Here is a 19,513-nt window from a genome sequence, read left to right as displayed (position 1 = left end):
ACAAAGGAAGACCTTTCTCTCTCTGTCTCTCTCTCTCACTGTCCACTCTGCCTGTCAAAAAAAAAAAGAAAAAGAAAGAAAGAAAGAAATGGGCAGGCTTGTGATACAGTGAATTAAGCCACTGTTTGGGATTCCTGCATCCCATATCAGAGTGCTCGGAACCTCCACTTCCAATACAGCTTCCCGTTAATTCACCTGGGAAGCAGCAGACATAGCTTGTTCTCTGTTGCTCTGCCTTTCAAATAAATATGAATACAAACACTTTCTTGAAAATAATTATTAAAGCATATACTTGATTAAATATATGAGCTTATTTATCACATGCCATCTTCCTTAAAAACAGAGGAAACCAACTCTTATCAAAAATCAGGACAACAGGGTCTAAACATTTGGTTCAAGGGTTAAGACCCAGCTTGGGCCAGTGCCGCGGCTCACTAGGCTAATCCTCCACCTACGGCGCCGGCACCCCAAGTTCTAGTCCCCGTTGGAGTGCCGGATTTGTCCCGGTTGCTCTTCTTCCAGTCCAGCTCTCTGCTGTGGCCCGGGAAGGCACTGAAGGATGACCCAAGTGCTTGGGCCCTGCACCCACATGGGAGACCAGGAGGAAGCACCTGGCTCCTGGCTTCAGATCGGCGCAGTGTGCCGGCCGTAGCAGCCATTTGGGAGGGGTGAACCAACGGAAGGAAGACCTTTCTCTGTCTCTCTCACTGTCTACCTCTGCCCGTCAAAACACACACACACACACACACACACACACACACCAGCTTAGGACTCATATCCCAAACTGAATGGGTTCAAGTTCCCACTCCACTCCCAATCCAGTTTCCTGCTAATGCATATCCTGGAAGGTAGAAAGTAGTGACTCAAGTACTTATGCCTCTACCACCCACGTGGGAGACCAGATGGATTTCCAAGCTCCTGGCTTTGGCTCAGCCCAGCCATGGCTATTGCATACATTTGGGAAGTAAACCAGGGAGCTCTCTCTCCCTCTGTCTCTCTCCCTGCCCCTTCATTTAAATAAATACAAATTTGTAAAGCCCTAAAACAAACTTAAAGATCTAGTTGGCTTTCATAGTGGCTCTAGAATCTGGCAATTTCTCTTTCTGTAGTAGTACCACAGTGAATGCTTCAATGAGCTGAGCAGAGAGGGTTGGCTGAAGAAAGCTGAAATGGGACAAAAAGTAGAATTGTCATCTCCAAGTCATTTTTTAAATAGGATTAACATGGGAATTCCTTAACTGATTCAGATAAACAGGGTCTCCCCCCCTTTTTTTTTTCCATTTTTTATTTATCAGGGAGTGCTTGTATCTGCTGGTTCGCTCCCCCAAATGCCTGCAAACAGCTGGGGCTGGGCCAGGTCAAAGCCAGGAGTCAGAAACCTCATTCAGGTTTCCCATGTGAGTGGCAGGGGCCTAAGTACTTGAGCCATCTTCCACTACTTACCCAGAGTGCACATTAGCAGGAAGCCAGAATCAGTAGCAGAGCCGGGACTTGAACCCAGGTACTGTGATATGGGATGCAAGTATCTTAACCACTAGGCCAAATGCCTACCCCAAAGGTCCCTTCTGATAGTTGTTGTGAATCTCCTGTTTTTTGTGACACTGCCTTTTCAAAGTTTGTTTGATTCCATGACACCTAGCATGCCTGGCTCCATTCTGGTTTGGTCTGGTCTGCTGGAGCCTGCTGCAGGAGCTTAGTCTAAATCATTGACCTCCCATAAATTTGCATCAACATTCATCAGTCCAGAAACAGTCTGACTGAACTCTTGCAACCAAAGGGGGGAAGATCACTTAAGTCAGCCCCCAAAGTCCATGAAACTTAAAGGCTATAAACTTGAGATTCCCACTTACATATGCCATTTCAAGGAGCAGTTCTATAGAGAACTGACTTTGCCCCCAAAATAGTTTCACAGCCCAAGTGGATAAATCCATTTAGGAAGAAAATGCTATTAACATTGTATTCCTGAATGAGGCTGATCTGGCAACTGCTATATAAAAATAGACCTAAATACAATGTGGACCTTATAATTGCATTCTTAGACATTTGCTCTTAACAGAATTTAGGCTTAGTATTTACTAACAAGTGACTCCCAATGAACTCTGGGGACAGCTCTTGTCATAATGCATACTCAGGTTTCTGTCTTGAATATCGTATTTCCAGTCTTTCATCTTTGTCTCCTGACTCTCTGAGGATGGGTGAAGTGGGTACCAATGGAGGAAGGCCAAGGCTATCTGTGGACGTATCCTGAGTGGAAGGGGAGTTGTGCAAGTTGTGTAAGTCAGAGATGGCACAGACTTCCAGCTTAGGAGTCTGTATTGAGAGGAGGAGTCTCAGGATGAATCTAGAAGAACAGGCAAGAGTGCTGTAACGAGTCAGCAATGCCTCTGTTGGCACAGTGCATTATAAGTGATACTAGGACCACCGCACACGACATCCCTGGTATCCACAAACCCCAGCTGTGAGAGACCTGGAACACTGAGTCCTCCACCAACTCACTCGATGCCCCTCCCCTTTCTGAGCCCCGCCTTCGGTTAACCGCATGTATGGTGCTAGGTTCACTGGGAGGCGCTTGCTCTTAGCTTAACGCTGACTGTCACCCATCCCACCTTATCAGAAGACAAGAGGAGCTCGGTTAAGTGCGAGATTGGGCAATGTCAGAGAAGTACTTGACTTTGGAAGCGGAGACTTTGAGTCCCAGACCTAGATGCCTACATGAACCCATCTGTGGACACCAAGCTCCCCTCCAGAAGTGACCTCTGCTGTAGGGATTCTCCCGGCAGGTGGCTGTTCCATTCATGAACAGTTTCTCTAAGTCCTGGGCGAGGGCCAGGAGCACAGGGCCCACACACACCGCGGCCATACCAAGACTCCAGGTGTCCTCCTGGCACGTGTGGAGCGTTTGGTTGGACCAAGTGTTTTTCTAAGGAACTCTCGACAATAACCCCTGTGACATGGATGTTGGGGTGACCTCTGTTTTCTATAAGGCACTCAAGACTAGAAAGGATAAGTCATTGGTCCCTGCTACAGCACCCCATCAATTAGACGAGGAGTGTTTCTCCAGAGCCGACGTTCCCCCCTCCAGGCTGTATTTGCAGCCATAGACTGGAACTGAAACTCCCAGAAACCCTGAATCCAGTTTTTTTCTCTCTAGTTTTTAAGCTGCTTCCAGTTTGTGGAGAGAATTACGCATCATCTCATTAGCAGTTTACACTGAAGGCTCCGTAAGTCGTCGACTTTGCTTTCAGAGGAGGCAAAACAAGAACACTCAGAAGCTATTTGCAGTTTTATGCCACGAAACCTCATAAAATGCAGCTTCTTTGTTTTGTTCATTGGTTTTTACACGGATGTCACATTAGCAATGAAAACCATGTGTAGGAAACGGCCACGCTTACTCACAGCCCAGTGAAGGTAGGAGAGGTCTGGGGAGGACGGCAGAGCGCCGCCAAGCCGGGGTTTGGCTTCCAAGCCAGAGAGCTGCGGTGTAGGTTTCAGAAGTGCTTTTTATTCTTGGCATTGACGATGAAAAAGACCATGGTTTACTTTATTCAGTCGAAAATAAATCAAAATTAATTGCTTCGCTGATAATTTATGCTGACCCGTGGCTGGAAAGAGTGGTGGCTGGACCCTGAGCCAGGGCTTTCATTAAGGCAGGTTGACTATATTATTCCACCGTTGTAAGGAAAACACTCAATATTTATTTATTTGGAATACACAAAGCAATAGTCAAGTATTCGGGAATGGAACTCTGTTATTTCAGTTACTCCGCTTGGGCGCGTGGATCGCCCCGACTGCCACAGTTCAGGAAATGACGCTTTGGATTTTGTTGTCGTGAGCGTGGCTCCTAAGTCCTGCCTGAGAGCAGCGGCTGGTCTGTGAGCAGTCCTGGGGCTGGTCAGCATCTGAGGTCCAGGGCGTGCAGCATCGTGGCCCCTCTGCATGTGCAGTCCTGGGAGGACTCAGCTCTGGCTTACTGGGTTTGGGTGCCCTTGGATTTGTTGTCTTTCAGTTTGACGTATTTCAAGAACTCTGCCTATGTGTGAGAATTCCATGTGGTCAGCATTCCTTAAAGCTGAATGTTTAGCAATGATAATGATAGAAAACACAGTTTGATATGTAATTTTTTAAGGTTTATTTATTTGAAAGGCAGAGTTACTGAGAGGCAGAGGCAGTAAATGAGAGAGGTCTTCCATCCACTGGTTTATTCCCCAGATAGCCCCAACAACCAGAGCTGTGCTGATCCAGAGCCAGGAGCTTCTTTTGGGTCTCCCATGTGGGCCCAAGGACTTGGGCCATCTTCTGCTTTCCCAGGCCATAGCAGAGAGCTGGATCAGAAGTGGAGCAGCCAGGACGCGAACCGGCGCCCATATGGGATGCCAGCACTGCAAACAGCAGCTTTACCTGCTACGCCACAGTGCCAGCCCTTGTATGTTTGTGGTTTTTTTTTTTTTTTTTTTGGACAGGCAGAGTGGACAGTGAGAGAGAGAGACAGAGAGAGAAAGGTCTTCCTTTTGCCGTTGGTTCACCCTCCAATGGCCGCCGCGGCTGGCGCGCTGCGGCCAGCGCACCGCGCTGATCCGATGGCAGGAGCCAGGTACTTCTCCTGGTCTCCCATGGGGTGCAGGGCCCAAGCACTTGGGCCATCCTCCACTGCACTCCCTGGCCACAGCAGAGAGCTGGCCTGGAAGAGGGGCAACCGGGACAGAATCCGGCGCCCGACCAGGACTAGAACCTGGTGTGCCGGCACCACAAGGCGGAGGATTAGCCTAGTGAGCCGCGGCGCCGGCCTTGTATGTATTTTTAAGTTTAATTATTTATTTGAAAGACAGTGTGACAGAAAAGGAGGGAGGGAGGGAGGGAGGGAGATATCTTCCAAACAACTGGTTCACTCCCCAAACGCTTGCATCTGCTGAGGCTGGACCAGGTTGAAGCCAAGAACCAATATTTCACATCCAGGTATCCCACGTAAGTGTCAGAAACCCAAATACCTGAGCCATCACCTGCTGTCTCCCAGGCTCATTAGCATGAAGCTGGATTGAAACAGAGGCAGAAGTAGATGATGTCACTCCAGCATGGGATGTAAGGGTCCCAAGACTGGCATAACCCACTGTGCCACAGCACATGCCCAAAGCTGGATGTTTATAATACTTTGTAATTAGAAAATAATTATAAGTTATAAAAGTTATTGCATTTATTTTACGCATATGTGTTTATAAAATTAAATATCATGGTAAAGCTTCTCTGCATCAAAATTTAATTAAGAGGCCAGCATTGCGGCACAGCAGGTTAAGCCGTCACTTGCGACACCAGAATCCCATATTGGAGTGCCAGTTCAAGTCCCAGCTGCCCCCTTTATGACCTAGCTCCCTGCTGATGTGCCTGAGAAAGCAGCATGAGATGGCCCAGGTACGTGGGCCCCTGCCCCAATGTGGGAGTCTGAGATGGAGTTCCAGGCTCCTGGATTCCAAGCTGTTACAGCCATTTGGGGAGTGAACCAGCAGATGGAAGATTGATCTCTCTCTCTCTCTCTAACTATGCCTTTCAAATAAAACATTTTTAATTTAATTATTTGCATATCACCATCATCTGAGACTAAAGAACAAAACAGGATCTTCAAGAAAGGATTCTTTTTTTTTTTAATATCATGCCCTTCCTGTGTTTTGTGTTAACTGGATTTTTTTTTTTTTGCAATGAGAAGCTGGTAATGGTCCGTGTGATCATAAAAGTCGACAGCCCAGTAGTGTGTGTTATTATTTAAATATTTTAGAAACTTTTCAGAATATTTAAACTATAGAATACCATAGAGAACATAAAATAGTTGTAGCTGCCTTTAAGAATAAAGAGGGGCAGGCACAGTGGGTTAAGCACTGCTCAGGGCGCCCACACCCCCGTGGTAGGGTGCCCAGGATCGATCGCCCCCTTCTCTTCTGATCCATATTCCTGCAAATGCGCACCCTGGGAGACGGTGGGTGATGACTCAAGTACTTGGGGCCCTGCCAGCCACCAAGGAGACCCAGACAGAGAGCCTGACTCCAGTGTGGTCCAGCCCTGCCGGTTGCAGACATCTTAAAATAAACCAGCAAGTAGAAGATCTCTCCTTCTCCCCTCTCCCCCTCCCCTCTCCACCTCTCTCCTCTTCCCCTCCATCTCCCTCTCCCCTCTCTCTCCCCTTCCTCTCCCTCTCTGCCTCTCTCCCCTCTCCTCCCTCCCCTCCTCTCCCTCTCCCTCTCCCTCTCCCTCCCTCCCTCCCTCTCTCTCTGCTGTTCGAATAACTAAAATAACATTTAACATAAAAGGGGGCCCAGCGCTGTGGCAGAGCAGGTTAACGCCCTGGCCTGAGGCACTGGCATCCTGTATGGGTGCCGGTTCGAGACCCGGCTGCTCCACTTCCAATCCAGCTCTCTGCTGTGGCCTGGGAAAGCAGTGGAAGATGGCCCAAGTCCCAACTGTTCCACTTCTGATCTAGCTCCCTACCAATGTGCCTAGGAGGGCAGCAGAAGGTAGCCCAAATAATTGGGCCCCTGCCACTCAGGTGGGAAACCAGGATGGAGTTTCCGGCTGCTGGCCTTGGCTTGGCCCAAACCTGACTGTTGTAGCCATTTGGGGAGTGAACCAGTAGATGGAAGATCCCCCTGGCACACACACACTCACTCTCTCGCTCTTGCTCTCTCTCGCTCTAACTCTGCCTTTCAAAGAAATTTTAAAATAAAAAAGCAGACAGGTAAACAAATGATAGAAGAAAATAGAAGTGAATAAAGAAAATATGATTGCCGAGACAGTGACTGAGTGAGCAGTAGATCAGTGAAAGAGCACGTTTCTTGGTCTTTTTTGGCTTTACCTGCTCCTCTCCTCTGCCCTACCTGTTCCTATAAATAAAACAGTTCTAAGTACAATAAACTGCAGGGCCTGCCATGAAATTGGTTTGCCCCCTTGTTCATTCTTTAATGCAAATTAGGTCAGAATTCCCCAAACACCAGGAATAATATTCTTCCATATATATGGGTACTTCAAAAAATTCATCAAAAGTGTATTTTGAAAAAACTACACATGGATTTCAAATTTGTTGTGTTAAACATCTTTTTTGAGTCTATTTGCCAAGAATGTTTTAAAATACTCTCAGATGTCAGATATAAACTTCCTAAAGAAAAGCAAAAAGAAAGAAAATAACATCTTTCTTGACTCACAGATCTGCCCCCTTTGGTTCAGTGTGCAAGAACAGAATCTGGCTCTCGGCCGAGCGCTTCACAGCTTATGTCCACAGCAGGTGCGAATGCCCAGTGCAAATCACAAAGCAGAGTGAACAAACAGAAACCTCTCCCATGTTAAGTGTCACACTGATCAGTTGGAGTGAGATTTTTTTTTAAAAACCTAGTGCTGCTTTTAGTTGTATTATTTCACACTAAAATGTCGATAGTGGTGTGTTTCAAAGGGGGTCTGAGTTTGGGTGATACTGCAAAAACTTTTGCAAACCTTCAAAATCTACACTTCGGGCATGATGTCATGAAGTCAAGAATAGCTCTTGGTTGAGACGTGAACCACAAGATTATTTGAAACATTGCTAGGAAGTTTTTGAAATTAGTGTCTTGAGTGGGTCCCCATTTTTTGTCCACAGCAGAGAACAACGTGTGTGTGACATTCCCAGACCCCTAGGAAAGGCCACTCTGTTCACGACGTCACTCCACTGGCCACTTCCAAGGTCATGTTGCACTGGCCAATTGCCAAATACCCCTGCAACTTCAGCATGGATTCAACTGCTACTAAAATAAGAAGCCCCGTCCTGGGAAGTTATTAGCGGATGTGTGTTCTGACAGCTGTCAGGACACCGAGACCCAGAGCAGCCAGGTCCTTGGACATGTGGGCCACACATGACCAAGTGCCACTTCCCACGGCCTCAAATAGGATGTCCCTGGGGCTGTTAGGTTTCTTGCTAGCTATATCCATCCTTGACTGGGGTTACCACGGAAAAGAAAACCCCACAAACTCCACTAGAAGTTTAGGCGCCAGCGTCCTGGTTTTCTCACAAATCTCGCTGGCCAGGGAGCTGAATCACTGGAGTTAAGGGTGCTTGGAATCTCCTGGTCGGTTTGCCAGCTCCCTGCAGCTTCTCTCAAAGGCCTTCTGGGCTTCACAAACTTGTTTTCACTGAAAAATGGCAGTGCCCAAAGGGGCATTGAAAGAGCAGAACTTCAAATGGTACATAGTGGCATGTGGTGCTCTCTGCAGAGGGCCTGGGGGCTGCCCGCAATAGAGCCGTATGTGTCTTGGCCAGTGTCTCAGGAGGACAGCAGCCTGTGGCTGGCTGAAGGAGATGTCTTTCCACCACCGAGCTGTGAGGAGGGTCGCCTGTGGCCTGCCCTGCTGGGAGAGCCCTCTTCAGTTTTGTTCTCCAGAAGTCCAGAGAGGGAGGCAAAGAAGAGAGAGAGATGTTTCAGATGTTTCAGATGGCCCCCAGCACACAGTGCCTCTACTTAGAGAGACCTCCTCTTTGTATCCTAACTGCTGTAGCTGTCTTCTGGAATTTTCCTAGGATTGTGACAGCAGTTTGTAATGTTCTGTAAAGATCTATCTATTGGGGCCAGTGCTGTGGTGCAGTAGGTTAATCCTCCGCCTGCAGTGCTGACATCCCATATGGGTGCTAGTTCTAGTCCTGGCTGCTCCTCTTCCAATCCAGCTCTCTGCTGTGGCCTGGGAAAGCAATGGTAGATGGCCCAGGTCCTTGAGCCCCTGCACCCTCATGGGAACTCGGAAGAAGCTCCTGGCTTTGGATCATCTCAGCTCTGGCTGTTGTGGCCATTTGGGGATGAACCAATAGATGGAAGACCTCTCTCTCTCTCTCTCTCTCTCTCTCTGTCTGTCTGTCTCTCTGTAATTCTACCTCTCAAATAAGAAAAATCTTTAAAAAAAAATCTATCTATCTATCTGACAGGCAGAGTGAGAGTTGAGCGATACTCATCTGCTGGTTCACTCCCCTAAATGGCCACAATGGCCATGGCTGGGCCAGGCCAAAGCTAGGAGTCTGGAGCTCCATCTGGATCTCCCACGTGAGTGATGGGGGCCCAAGTTCTTGGACCATTTTCTTCTCCTTTCAAAGGCACATTAGCAAGGAGCTGGATTGGAAATGGAGCAGCTGGGACTTGAACCGGCACTCATGGGATGTTGGCATATCAGGTGGTGGCTTAACCCGCTGTGCCACAGTGCTGGCCCCACAGCTGTAGCTTAACAAATGCCTGCTGAGTCAGGAAGGTGGCTCCTGGATTTCAAGGTGTATCCTAGTATTCAGTACCTTAGCTCAGAAGCCAGCATGGTGCTGGTGCAGACATCAGGGATCAGTGATACACGAGTTAAGGTTTCCAGTACAACTGTTCACACCCGTTACAAACCAGGAGCCTGCCATTTGTCAAGCACAGAGTGTCAGGCCCTGTGCAGAGTGCCTCGTATGCATTAACTCATTCCATCCTTATGACAGCCCAGAGAGCTGGCCCTGATATCATCACCATTTACAGATGAGGAAACTGAGGCAGAGATTAGGTAATTGGCTCAAGGTCACACAGCTGGAGAGAACAGATCCAGTCTAGACAGACTGCTTCCAGAGACCACCCTCCTAACTTCTCCACGAATATTTTCTAATTCGAGGCCAGGGCCTCTAACCAGGGTAAGAAATGTGACACAGCAGGTTAAGCCAACTGTGATGCTGGCATCCCATGTTCCATTCCAGTCCTGGCTACTCCGCTCTGATCCAGTTTCCTACTAATGCACCTGGGAAGGCAGCCAGGATATGGCCCGAGTACTTGGGCCCCTGCCACCATGTGGGAGACCCACATTGAGTTCCTGGCTCCTAGCTTCAGCCTAACCCAGCCCCAGCTGTTGTGGCCATTTGGGGAGTGAACCAGTGGATGGATCATCTCCCTTCCCCTCCCCCAGTATACTTTGCTAAAATGAAATAGAAAAATAATAATATCATATAATAATGATATCGTATATCAAATAATATACAATCATGAAAATTTTCAGATATTTACATTAAAATGCCATCCCTTGAATATAGATGTTTCCTGATTCATAATTTTTAAGATTTCATAAATAAATACAAATAATACATATTACATAAAACTCCCTGTGGGGTCAGAGCAGCCTCGGGTGAGCAAGCATATTACTGTTTATCCATGGATGCATATAAACATTTATGTTAAATACAATAAAGTAGTGAGTAGTCTTAACCACTCAGGTTAGAGTTTGTCTTCCATTGTTTTTTGATGCAAAACTTGTAGAAATATTTCTAATATTCAGATCTTTGTAGATTTCAAAAAAAAAGTCCTTGCATAGTTGTTTCTGTTATGCATCCAGACTTTGTGAAGACCCTGTATATGCATGCATTTCAAAACTTTTTGCAGCAAAATAAACTCACCTTTTAACTCCACTTTCCATGAACTTTTTGACACACTCTCCTATTTATACATACATGTTTACTGAGCTGTAGTATGAGATTCCTTCCAGAGAGCTCCCAGAGGCTAGGTTACTCCCCAAATACTTACAGCAGCTGGGGCTGGGCCAGGGCAGGAGCGAGGAGCACAGTCCAGGTCTCCCATGCGGCTAGAAGGAACTGAATTACTTAGGCCATTACCACTGCCTCCCATGGTCTGTATTAGCAGGAAGGTAGATTGGGAGCTGAGCCAGGAGCCGAACCCAGGCACTCTGGTGTTGGACATAGGCATCTGAAACACCAGGCTAGAAGGCGCACTTCATAGGATCTGGTTGAGTTGAGATCAAACCAAATGTGGAATGCACTACGTTCTAACACTACATGTTCTGCTTGCAATCATTCACTGTTAGATCCGAGGAGGATCCTAGCAGGAATATATTGCAAATATCCATAAAACCAAAACTTGTTCACATTAACAAGTAGCAAAACCCAGGCCACAGAGAAGAATGCTGTGACTTCCCGAGGCCACCGCATCTTTTCTCGATGACACAGGGCTCAGCCCTCCGCCCACACTCCCTCCACAGAAACCACCCGTGCATCTCGGAGCTGACACTCCATTCCGTGTTCACCGAGAGACACTGAGGTCTCAAGTGGTCCTGTCCACCTCCACGTTCTCGGGTGCTGGGAAAGCCCAGCAGGACCGGCGACTCGGGGTGGCAGCCGTCGAGTGAGGCTGCAGCCAGTGCTGTAAATTTCCCGAATCTGTGGCTGCCTGTGGTCTCCCTGGGCCTGCACTTGACATTTCCCACTGCGGTGTTCCATTCACGTTTCCAGGTCGGACATGTCAGCCGGAGTGAACGTTGTGGTCTAAGGCTTTAAAAGATTTACAATGGAGTCTTGAAGATTTACTTAAGGAATATGTACTTCCCCTAGCAATAACAAATGTTACTACAAATGACCATATTAAATTAAAATAACTGAGGCATTTCTGATTTGTAGGAAAGTTAAAATTAATCTTACGGCAGTTTCGTTTTCAAAATGAAAACAGTGCTCTGTCTGACCGCAGATTTCCAGGCTGTTAGTCAACAGTGTAGTCGCAAGTGACTGGTGGGGCGGTTTTTTAAATTTTTTTTAATTTTCTTTACGAAACATTCAGTTTTCTCCATGTGTAGAAAAATAACAGTAGAAGGAAAAACTCTGAAAAACCAATGAGAGCTGTATTTGGGTAATATTTCTTTAAGAAAAAGATGTTTTCATACAGGAAGCTTCAAAAGTTGGCATTTTTTTTCACAAGCTGCTTGGATTACCATTAATTCTTTAAACTATGCCTGTGAAATATACTCATTTGCATATATAGTCTACCTACAGTTTAAAAATGTTTTAAAATGTGGACACATAAAGACTTTCTCTGTCTTTTAGTGAGATGTCTTATTGCTAACTTTTAAAAAGCCAAGAATGCTTTCGTATCCGTTCTTCATCCCTTCACTGAGTAGCTCCCCTGGAAAGGCCAGGGGACTGAATCAACGGATCTTTTCCCCTTCAAAAATAAACAACCACAGGTACTCTGCGGAAACAGCCTGATCTCTAGCATTTGCGGGTGTCCATGGTGTAAGTGCTTCAGCTGTGGCCCATTTCAAGCCATGGCATCACGAAGCCCAGTACTAACACGCCATGGTACAGGGACCAGATGGTATCATCGAATGTGAATAACCTCAAGAACCAGAGGAGATAGTAAAATAACTAGGAAGTGGTGAGCTTTGAGTTAAATGCCTTTATTTGTACCAAACTTGACTGAATTAGCTGTGGACTCAGTTCTTAGTAATAACACTCACACCTGGCTCACGCAATCTCGGAAACTTTAGCAGTCAGCTCTCCCAAGCCTGTGGGAGCTTGCTGCAGCCCACGGCTGCTGCCAGCCCGTCATCGCCAAGCAGAGAGACTGGGGCAGGAGGTGCGGGCGCCTCCCCCAGCCCCACCCCCCCGCAGCAGGACCTGGCTGAGGCTTTGGGGGTGAGCCCCCACCCCACTTACAGCATGGAGCCCCAGGAGCAGGATGGGCTGCATGGGCTGGCGCAGGCAGGGCTTCTTCCAGCTCTGCAGCCGCTCAGTGGCCATGGTCCCCAAGGGCTTCAGCAGAGATGGGGAAGGGGTGTGGACCTCCTTGGAGGACAGGATTTCCTAGGCCCAGCACACGGGGGAGCCCTTGCGGCCGTGATGATGAGACCTCCAGGCCAAGGGCCTTCAAAGATGTGTTGGGGGGCACCTCTCCTGGAGATAGAAAATGGTTGCACCTGGCATTCTGGTCAGGGCCAGCTGGCTCCAGTCTTCAATTCTTGGCATCAAATCCTCTGTAACTCGTCTCCTCCGATGGTCCCTTGCCACTGGGAATCTGCCTGCCTTGTGACAGACAGCTATATTGATGGGGAAATTGCATATGGACTTCAGAGTTCAGCACCTCTCGAAAAAGAAGTGAAGTCGTGGTTATCAAGAGAAGGGGGAAGAGGAACCACACGGCAGTGCGGGGAGGTGCATTTTAACCCAGACCTTTAGGCGCGTGTCTGTGTGGCGTTGCCAGGAAGGAGTGGTGCTGCTGTGTGTCTTGGCCTGGCCAGGTTGCTGTGATTTGCAGGTTGTGTGTCCAAGTTCACAGCCACCAATCCAAGGGAGGAGGGCTGGCGGCAGTGCTTTATGAGCGTGTCTCAAGTTTAATGCTTTTAACACGGATGCCTCCTCCTTACTTCCCGAACACTCTTAGAAAACATAAGCCATGAACAGACTGCTGTCTGTGGTGGGGTGTGCATGAGGGTTGTGTGGTTGATGGTCGTTTTACATCTGAGCTATAGGAGAGTGTTTCTTTTACGGTAAGCAGAGCACACTATCGATGCTGTTAGCCAGAGAGAAGTGGTCTTTTGGTCGAGTTTCTGATGCTAGATATGTGCCCTCTGGGCCCAGTTCCAGTCAGCCAGTGCCACAGAGAGGGTTTCAGCGCTGCGTGAGGCATGCACAGAGAACCTGGAGGCAGGCAGCCTATGGGACCTAACCACACTGTAATGCTTTGGATGGGAACACTTTGGCATTCTGAGCCTCTTAGTATATGGCAGGCACGTTAACCCAGTCCTCACTGCCGAACTAGTATCATCATCTTAGGTTGTGAACTTTCACACTCACAAGGTGACCAGGGGCCACACAGGGCGCTGGGTCCCTTCAGCAGGAGAAAGGACAGAGCCCCTTCCTCCACACGCCCTGCAGCAGCCTGTGCAGGTGCAGAGAGGAAGGGGTGGGGCTGTCCTGGCTAAGAGGCCTCGTACCCCACCAGAGTCCAAGCTTTTGTAGCACTCTGTGGCAGGGGTCCCTGGTGCCCTGCAAGGGACCTGTCCAGGTACAAGATCATGGCTCTCAGGAGGCCCCCATCAGGATAGCTGGCTCCCCGTCAGGTGTGTTCCAATCATTCCTAGTTCTTTCCAGCCCTGCAAGTTAGCAGTCAGTGGTCATTCCATGTAACTAGTGTTGCCTAAGATAGTTGCCAAAGGTCACCAGAGATCAAATTCTCATGCAGAAAGGGAGGAAAATGTATGCTAGTTACTTTCCTACCGTTATTACAGGTGCAGCATCCCTAAATCAGAAATCTGAACTGTTGGAGCATTTTGGATTTTCAGATTAGGGATGCCCAATGGGTACAGTCTATGCAAATATTCCAAAATCTGAAACACTTCTGGTCTCAAGCATTTTGGATGAGGGATGCTCAACCTGAATCCTCATTTTACAGAGCTGAGGTTTATCAAAATGCCTGAAATCACGTAATAAAAGTAACGCAGCCAGAATTTGAACTCCACATACCATGCTTTTAACTAAAATGCAAGATGTGTTTTTTTTTTCCTACCCCACAGGATACCTCTGCTTATTTTGCTATTTGGAAAACTGGTCTCATTATCTACCACTGGGAACAGTTGGTCTTTCTGGAAGAAAGCACACGTTTAACCCATGCTTTTGCCCACTCTAGGGACACTGAATACCTGAGAAGCTCAGTGCCATGCTAGTTAGCAGTTGTACTTGGAGTAATAAAAGAAGGCACTAGCTCCTTGCTTTTCTCCAGAAGTCAGTGTTTTGAGTAGAGGTTTATGATGAGGAAAAAAAATTTTAAGAGCGGTGGAACCGATTTTGCCTCTGAAAATAAATGAGTACCTGGGCACCAGGTGCAAACAATTCTCTCTTGCATTCATGGTCCTTTTTTCTTTTTAAATCATCACCATCTTGTAGCACAAAACTCAAGAGCTCAAGGCAAAGCATATAGCTTTATTACAGTTCAGTTCACTTATAAAACCCAGTTTATATATCTGGATTGTATTGCAGGAGCCATTTGAGAAGTGTGCCATCCATGTCCCAAGTATAAAAGTAGAAATTTTAAGACACTGTAACAATATTACCGTTGTTTCATTGGGTGCTTGATCCACTCTAAGCCTACACCAGACATTATAACTATTTGTTGACTTGCAAAACCTCCTAGTGTAGTGAAGGAAAATACTAAGGAATCTCAAAGGCAGAATATGAAACAGTTGGGAAAAAGACCATGTTTATGTCTAATGGGATTAGGTTATGATGCATGGTATGGAAATAGGCCAAATACAATGGCTGGGGGAGGGGTTGGCAAGGTTTGGTTTCTTAGGCCAGTCGATGGGCACAGGTGTTGGTTTTATTACCTAAATGCTTTTGTGCATCCCACTCACCAGGCTTTCCATGGCAGTTTCCAGCAATGCAGCTGACAGTCTGCCTGCCAATAATGCAAAAGACGTGTGCTCATTTGGAAGAGATGCCACTTCTTGGGGTTTGTTTTGAGTCTCATATGACGTGAACTTACGGAATGTTAGATTACACAGCAAAAACAGAACAAAGCTGGAATGTGGCTAACACTGAGAGAAGTGTTGCAAGAGTCATTCTGAAGTTTGCAAAGTGAAACTGTCAGGAAAAGCGGCCTTTCTCCCTATGAGTGACCAAATCAGAGTACACACAGCTCCTTAGCTGCTGTCCCCACTGGTGCTCCTTGAATCGGCCAGGGCGGATTGGTGCAGTCATCCCACGACCCTCTGCTGAGCCGGGCTGGACAGTATTCTCGGTGACAGTAGGCACAAGAGTCCTTGCCAACACCACAGGGAGGCACACCTACCATTAGCCACAAACATTTGTAAAACCCATGCAACAGTGCGATAATCTAGAGTGATGCAAAAAAAAAAAAAAATCAGACTTTGCGTGCAGCCTTCTCTGAAGCAGTGGCTAACTGCTGCGAGCCATACCTGCTGCCAACGCACAGATAAAGAAGGAGGACTCCACCCTTGGACGAGCCGGCGGGATCCTTAGGATGGGTGGGCAAAAAGGAGAGCGGACCTTGGGCGCAGCATGGTGGTGCCACTGGGTAAGCCACCGTCTGCAGTGCCCGCATCCCATACGCATGCTGGTTTGAGTCTTGGCTGTTCTGCTTCCAATCCAGCTGCCTGCCTGGAAAAGCAGTGAAAGATGTCCCAAATACTTGGGCCCCTGCACCCACGTGAGAGACCTCTTACTAATAAACCTTTAATAATAAATCTTATAGAGACTGGACCTTCCAGGAGGTGAGATTTGGAGCCAGGATGCGTGGTCTGCATGCAGCTCTATTCTGTGTATTTACACCTAATGGGTCCGACTGGGGAACCTTAAAAGCCACAGGTCTGAATATGATTCCACGGCCTGGCCAAGGGGGAGCTGTTGTGAGTTTGTGAGGCCGGCACTGCCCTGCAACCCAGCTTCTTTCCTGGGCTCCGGCCTCTGCAGGTTGGGGCAAGGGGTAAGCGTCAGGAATCCTCGCAGGCTATAAACGGCCCAGGTCACTTACTGTCCACACTTGTTTCAGATTCATGACAGACGCAGCCCGCCGAGAGCAGGAGTCTCTCAAGAAGAAGATCCAGCCGAAGCTCTCGCTGACCCTGTCCAGCTCAGTGTCCCGAGGGAATGTGTCCACGCCGCCACGCCACAGCAGTGGCAGCCTTACTCCACCCGTGACCCCACCCATCACCCCCTCCTCTTCCTTCCGCAGCAGCACTCCGACAGGTGAGTGGCGTGGCCCAGCACTTGAGAGGTGCGTGAGTGCGCATGTGCGTGTGCTCACACGGGTGATGTGCCGAAGGTGGGAGGGAGCTGGGCGTGGATGACGGATGCCTCTGACCCAGCGCTTCCTGGACCCCCTCGCCTGGGCTCTGGAGCTTGTTGATTGGCTCTGTTGATAAGCTAGTGTTAACGTGGTACTGTTTGCACAGGCGTTTACAAAGTGTCTGCTGTGCGCCGTGTGCGGATGAAGCGAAGGAACGGGTGAACGGGTGCCCGTGCTGGTTGCTGCTGAAGCAGAGTAATGGCTACGTGGAGGCTCACTGTGCCCTCCCCTGTTTGTTCTGCTTTGAAATTTCCCATGATATGATGGTCAGGGGGGAAAAAACGCATTTAGAATCCTCCCAGGTGCCAGACCCTGAGCCGTACAGGTGAGCCGAGGGAGGCCCCTCTCCATCCCCCACAAGCCCATGCCTGGTGGAAGATGCTGGCATTGTAGGGGGTCCCCAAGCACACCCTTGTCTTCCCCCCTCAAATGTGAAAGTGACTACAAAATAAAACGGGAGTCGGGGGTGGGGATCGGAGTATCATCTCTGCTGCTGGAGGACCACCAGGCTTCCTAACTCTGCTGATGTCCCCAGCGCCTTCCAAGCTCGTCCCAGGGTGAGCAGCCAGCCTGCTCAGCACTTCCTCCCAGAGCCTCCGGTCCACAGGCAGGAGTTAGGATGGTAGGAGAGGCGGGGGAGGTCCCTCTTTGTCTCATCTAAGAAGCAGGGAGCGTATTTGCCGTCCCCCAGGCAGGAGGAGGGAAAGGTAACGAAATTAATAGCACATTGTCTGCACGAGTGCCATCTAGAAGACCTCCGTGATGGGAGCACACCCAGAGCTGCTCGACGAAGTCCAGACATGCTTCCCTTGAAAGACAAATAGGAGCAAGAATGAGGGCACTTAAACTCTGTGCAGAAAATGGAATTAAAAGTTTATTTTAGCACAAAAATGTTTTGAACTCCATACATTTTTTTTTCCAAAATACACATTTTCCATGAGCTTTTTTGCAAACCCTGTGTAATTAAAAAGGAAGGGGAAAGAAGTGATGTCCCAAGGGGAATGGAGTTTTGCAAAGGCTGTGTGTCAGAGCAGAGCCCTGTGAGTCCCAGGTAGCCCACGCAGGCAGGTGGCCAGGGCTCAGAGGAGGCAGGGTGCTGTGGCTCGCTGTGAGTTTAGCAGACACTAAGAGGACTTGGAACCACAGCACTATCTCCCTAGCATCCACCTGACCGTGAGTAACTTTATTTTCTCTTTCAGTTTGTACCTTTCTCTTTTAATGTCTCCAATCTCGAGAGGTGACTGCAATAGTCGTGCTCGCGGCGAGTTTGAGAATTGGGGAAAAGGTAGCCCTTCTAAGTGTGGGAGATGAGGCGTTAAAGGTCGGCGGCCGCCTTAACACCAGGCCCTCATAGTGATGGTTACTCTCCAAGTTTCCCCAGCCCAGTCACGCTAAGTAGGGAACTGCTTAGGCTGTGCGCGTTTCGGGAGACCCCGGGTGTGGCAGACACCCTGTGCGTTCCGTCAGGATTGAGCCTCTCTGAGTTTGTGGGAGGCAGGTGGGTCGGCATTCCTGCCTCAACTTCTTTCACCAGTGCTGTGACGAGAGGCGTCACAAGGCGTCACAAATGACAGCCATGCTGCAGGCCGCGCTGCGAGAGTCCAGTGCAGAGCGGGGAAGCGCAGCCTGCACTCGGTGGACGCTCTCCCTCAGGTCCAGGGCTGACTTTGGGAACGGAGAGGCTGCATGGTTCGTTTGTGTTGGCATCTGTCCGTCTCCTTAGATGGGCCAGCACGCTCCCCACAGTTCATCTCCAAAGCCTGACTTTGTTCTTTGTGTAGCATGTGCTATGTAACTCTAAGGAGCAAAAGAGAGTATGACGTGGGGACTGGGGTTCTCTGCTATCCTCTGACTTTCTGGATATTTTCATACTATTTTCTCATATTATACAAATTATGGAGGTAGCACCCAGCTCTGGGTGTGTTGTATACCCAAGGTAATACGGACTGACTCATGTCCAACACCAGATAACCGTCGCTGCCCCAATTAGTGACGGGTGCCTTGGAACTCTGAAAGTAGAGGCAGTTTAAAAGCGAGAGTTTATTATTTTTCGTGTACGAATGTTTGGAAGAAATGGAATCATTTCCTTTCCTTCAGACATAAAGAAATATTTCTGACACCCTGCCTATTTTAGCCATTTCCCACTGAGAGGATTAATTTATGTTGTGGTAAAGATGTATCATTTTCAATCTGTCAGGATCATTGGTAAGTTATTTGCTGCTTGAAGAACATTCCATGTAAACACTAAAAATCAGCAGGGGAAATGGTTTCTTAAATCCCCACCCTGTCCTACTTTGACTATGTACATTTGTCAGTGTTCAGCATGTTATTTTACCTGCACTTAGAGAGAGCAGATTATTTTGCCTGACTAATGTGGGTTCAGTCACTCTCGTTGCCAAGTTATAAATAATATTCCACCTCTCTACCTCCTAAATCCACTCTTTCCAGCTCCATATTCAAAATGCATTTCTGGTTCAGAAGTTAACAGCCATCTTGCAGGAAACTTCATTTGTAAAGTGTTCTTTAAGTCCTGGTGTTTTGTGGCACAGTGGGGTGACTGTGGCTCATGATGATGTAAAAAGTCCTGTATAAAGAACTGTAGAGAGGACTGGTAGGCTGCACACAAGATCAGGAAATGGAAAGGCTGGTGGCCTGGTACCATCTGTTGAAGCTGTGTGTATGCTTTGTACCCCTCACAGATGGGCAAGTACTACCTGCTAATCTAAAACTTAAATTTTTTTTATTTTAAAAGAAATTATTTTATGGAAATATAAAAATACATGTATTAATAAAAAGTTCCCTCCGCCCTCAGAGTCATTAAGGTGTGCTTTCGTGAGCAGACTGAATTGTAATTCAGCGTCATCCTAGAGTCTCAGGTGTTCCTTAGATATCCTCAGAAGGAACGCTGTGGAGCAACT

General features: G+C 48.0%; 1 protein-coding gene across 3 annotated transcripts in view; it reads left to right on the top strand.

Moving 5' to 3' along the window:
- Window positions 1–19,513, top strand: part of JAZF1 (JAZF zinc finger 1) — a 335,261-nt gene that overhangs the window by 275,007 nt on the left and 40,741 nt on the right. For all 3 annotated transcript variants that reach the window (XM_051853259.2, XM_070059687.1, XM_070059686.1), the window contains one exon: window positions 16,299–16,495. In XM_051853259.2, coding sequence (XP_051709219.1) covers window positions 16,299–16,495 — 197 coding nt within the window. The remainder of the gene's footprint in view (window positions 1–16,298; window positions 16,496–19,513) is intronic.

This window comes from Oryctolagus cuniculus, chromosome 16 (genome assembly GCF_964237555.1).
Source record: "Oryctolagus cuniculus chromosome 16, mOryCun1.1, whole genome shotgun sequence".
Lineage (NCBI taxonomy): Eukaryota > Metazoa > Chordata > Mammalia > Lagomorpha > Leporidae > Oryctolagus > Oryctolagus cuniculus.
Note: the sequence above shows the minus strand (reverse complement) of the source record. Positions and strands in the feature narration are given on the sequence as shown.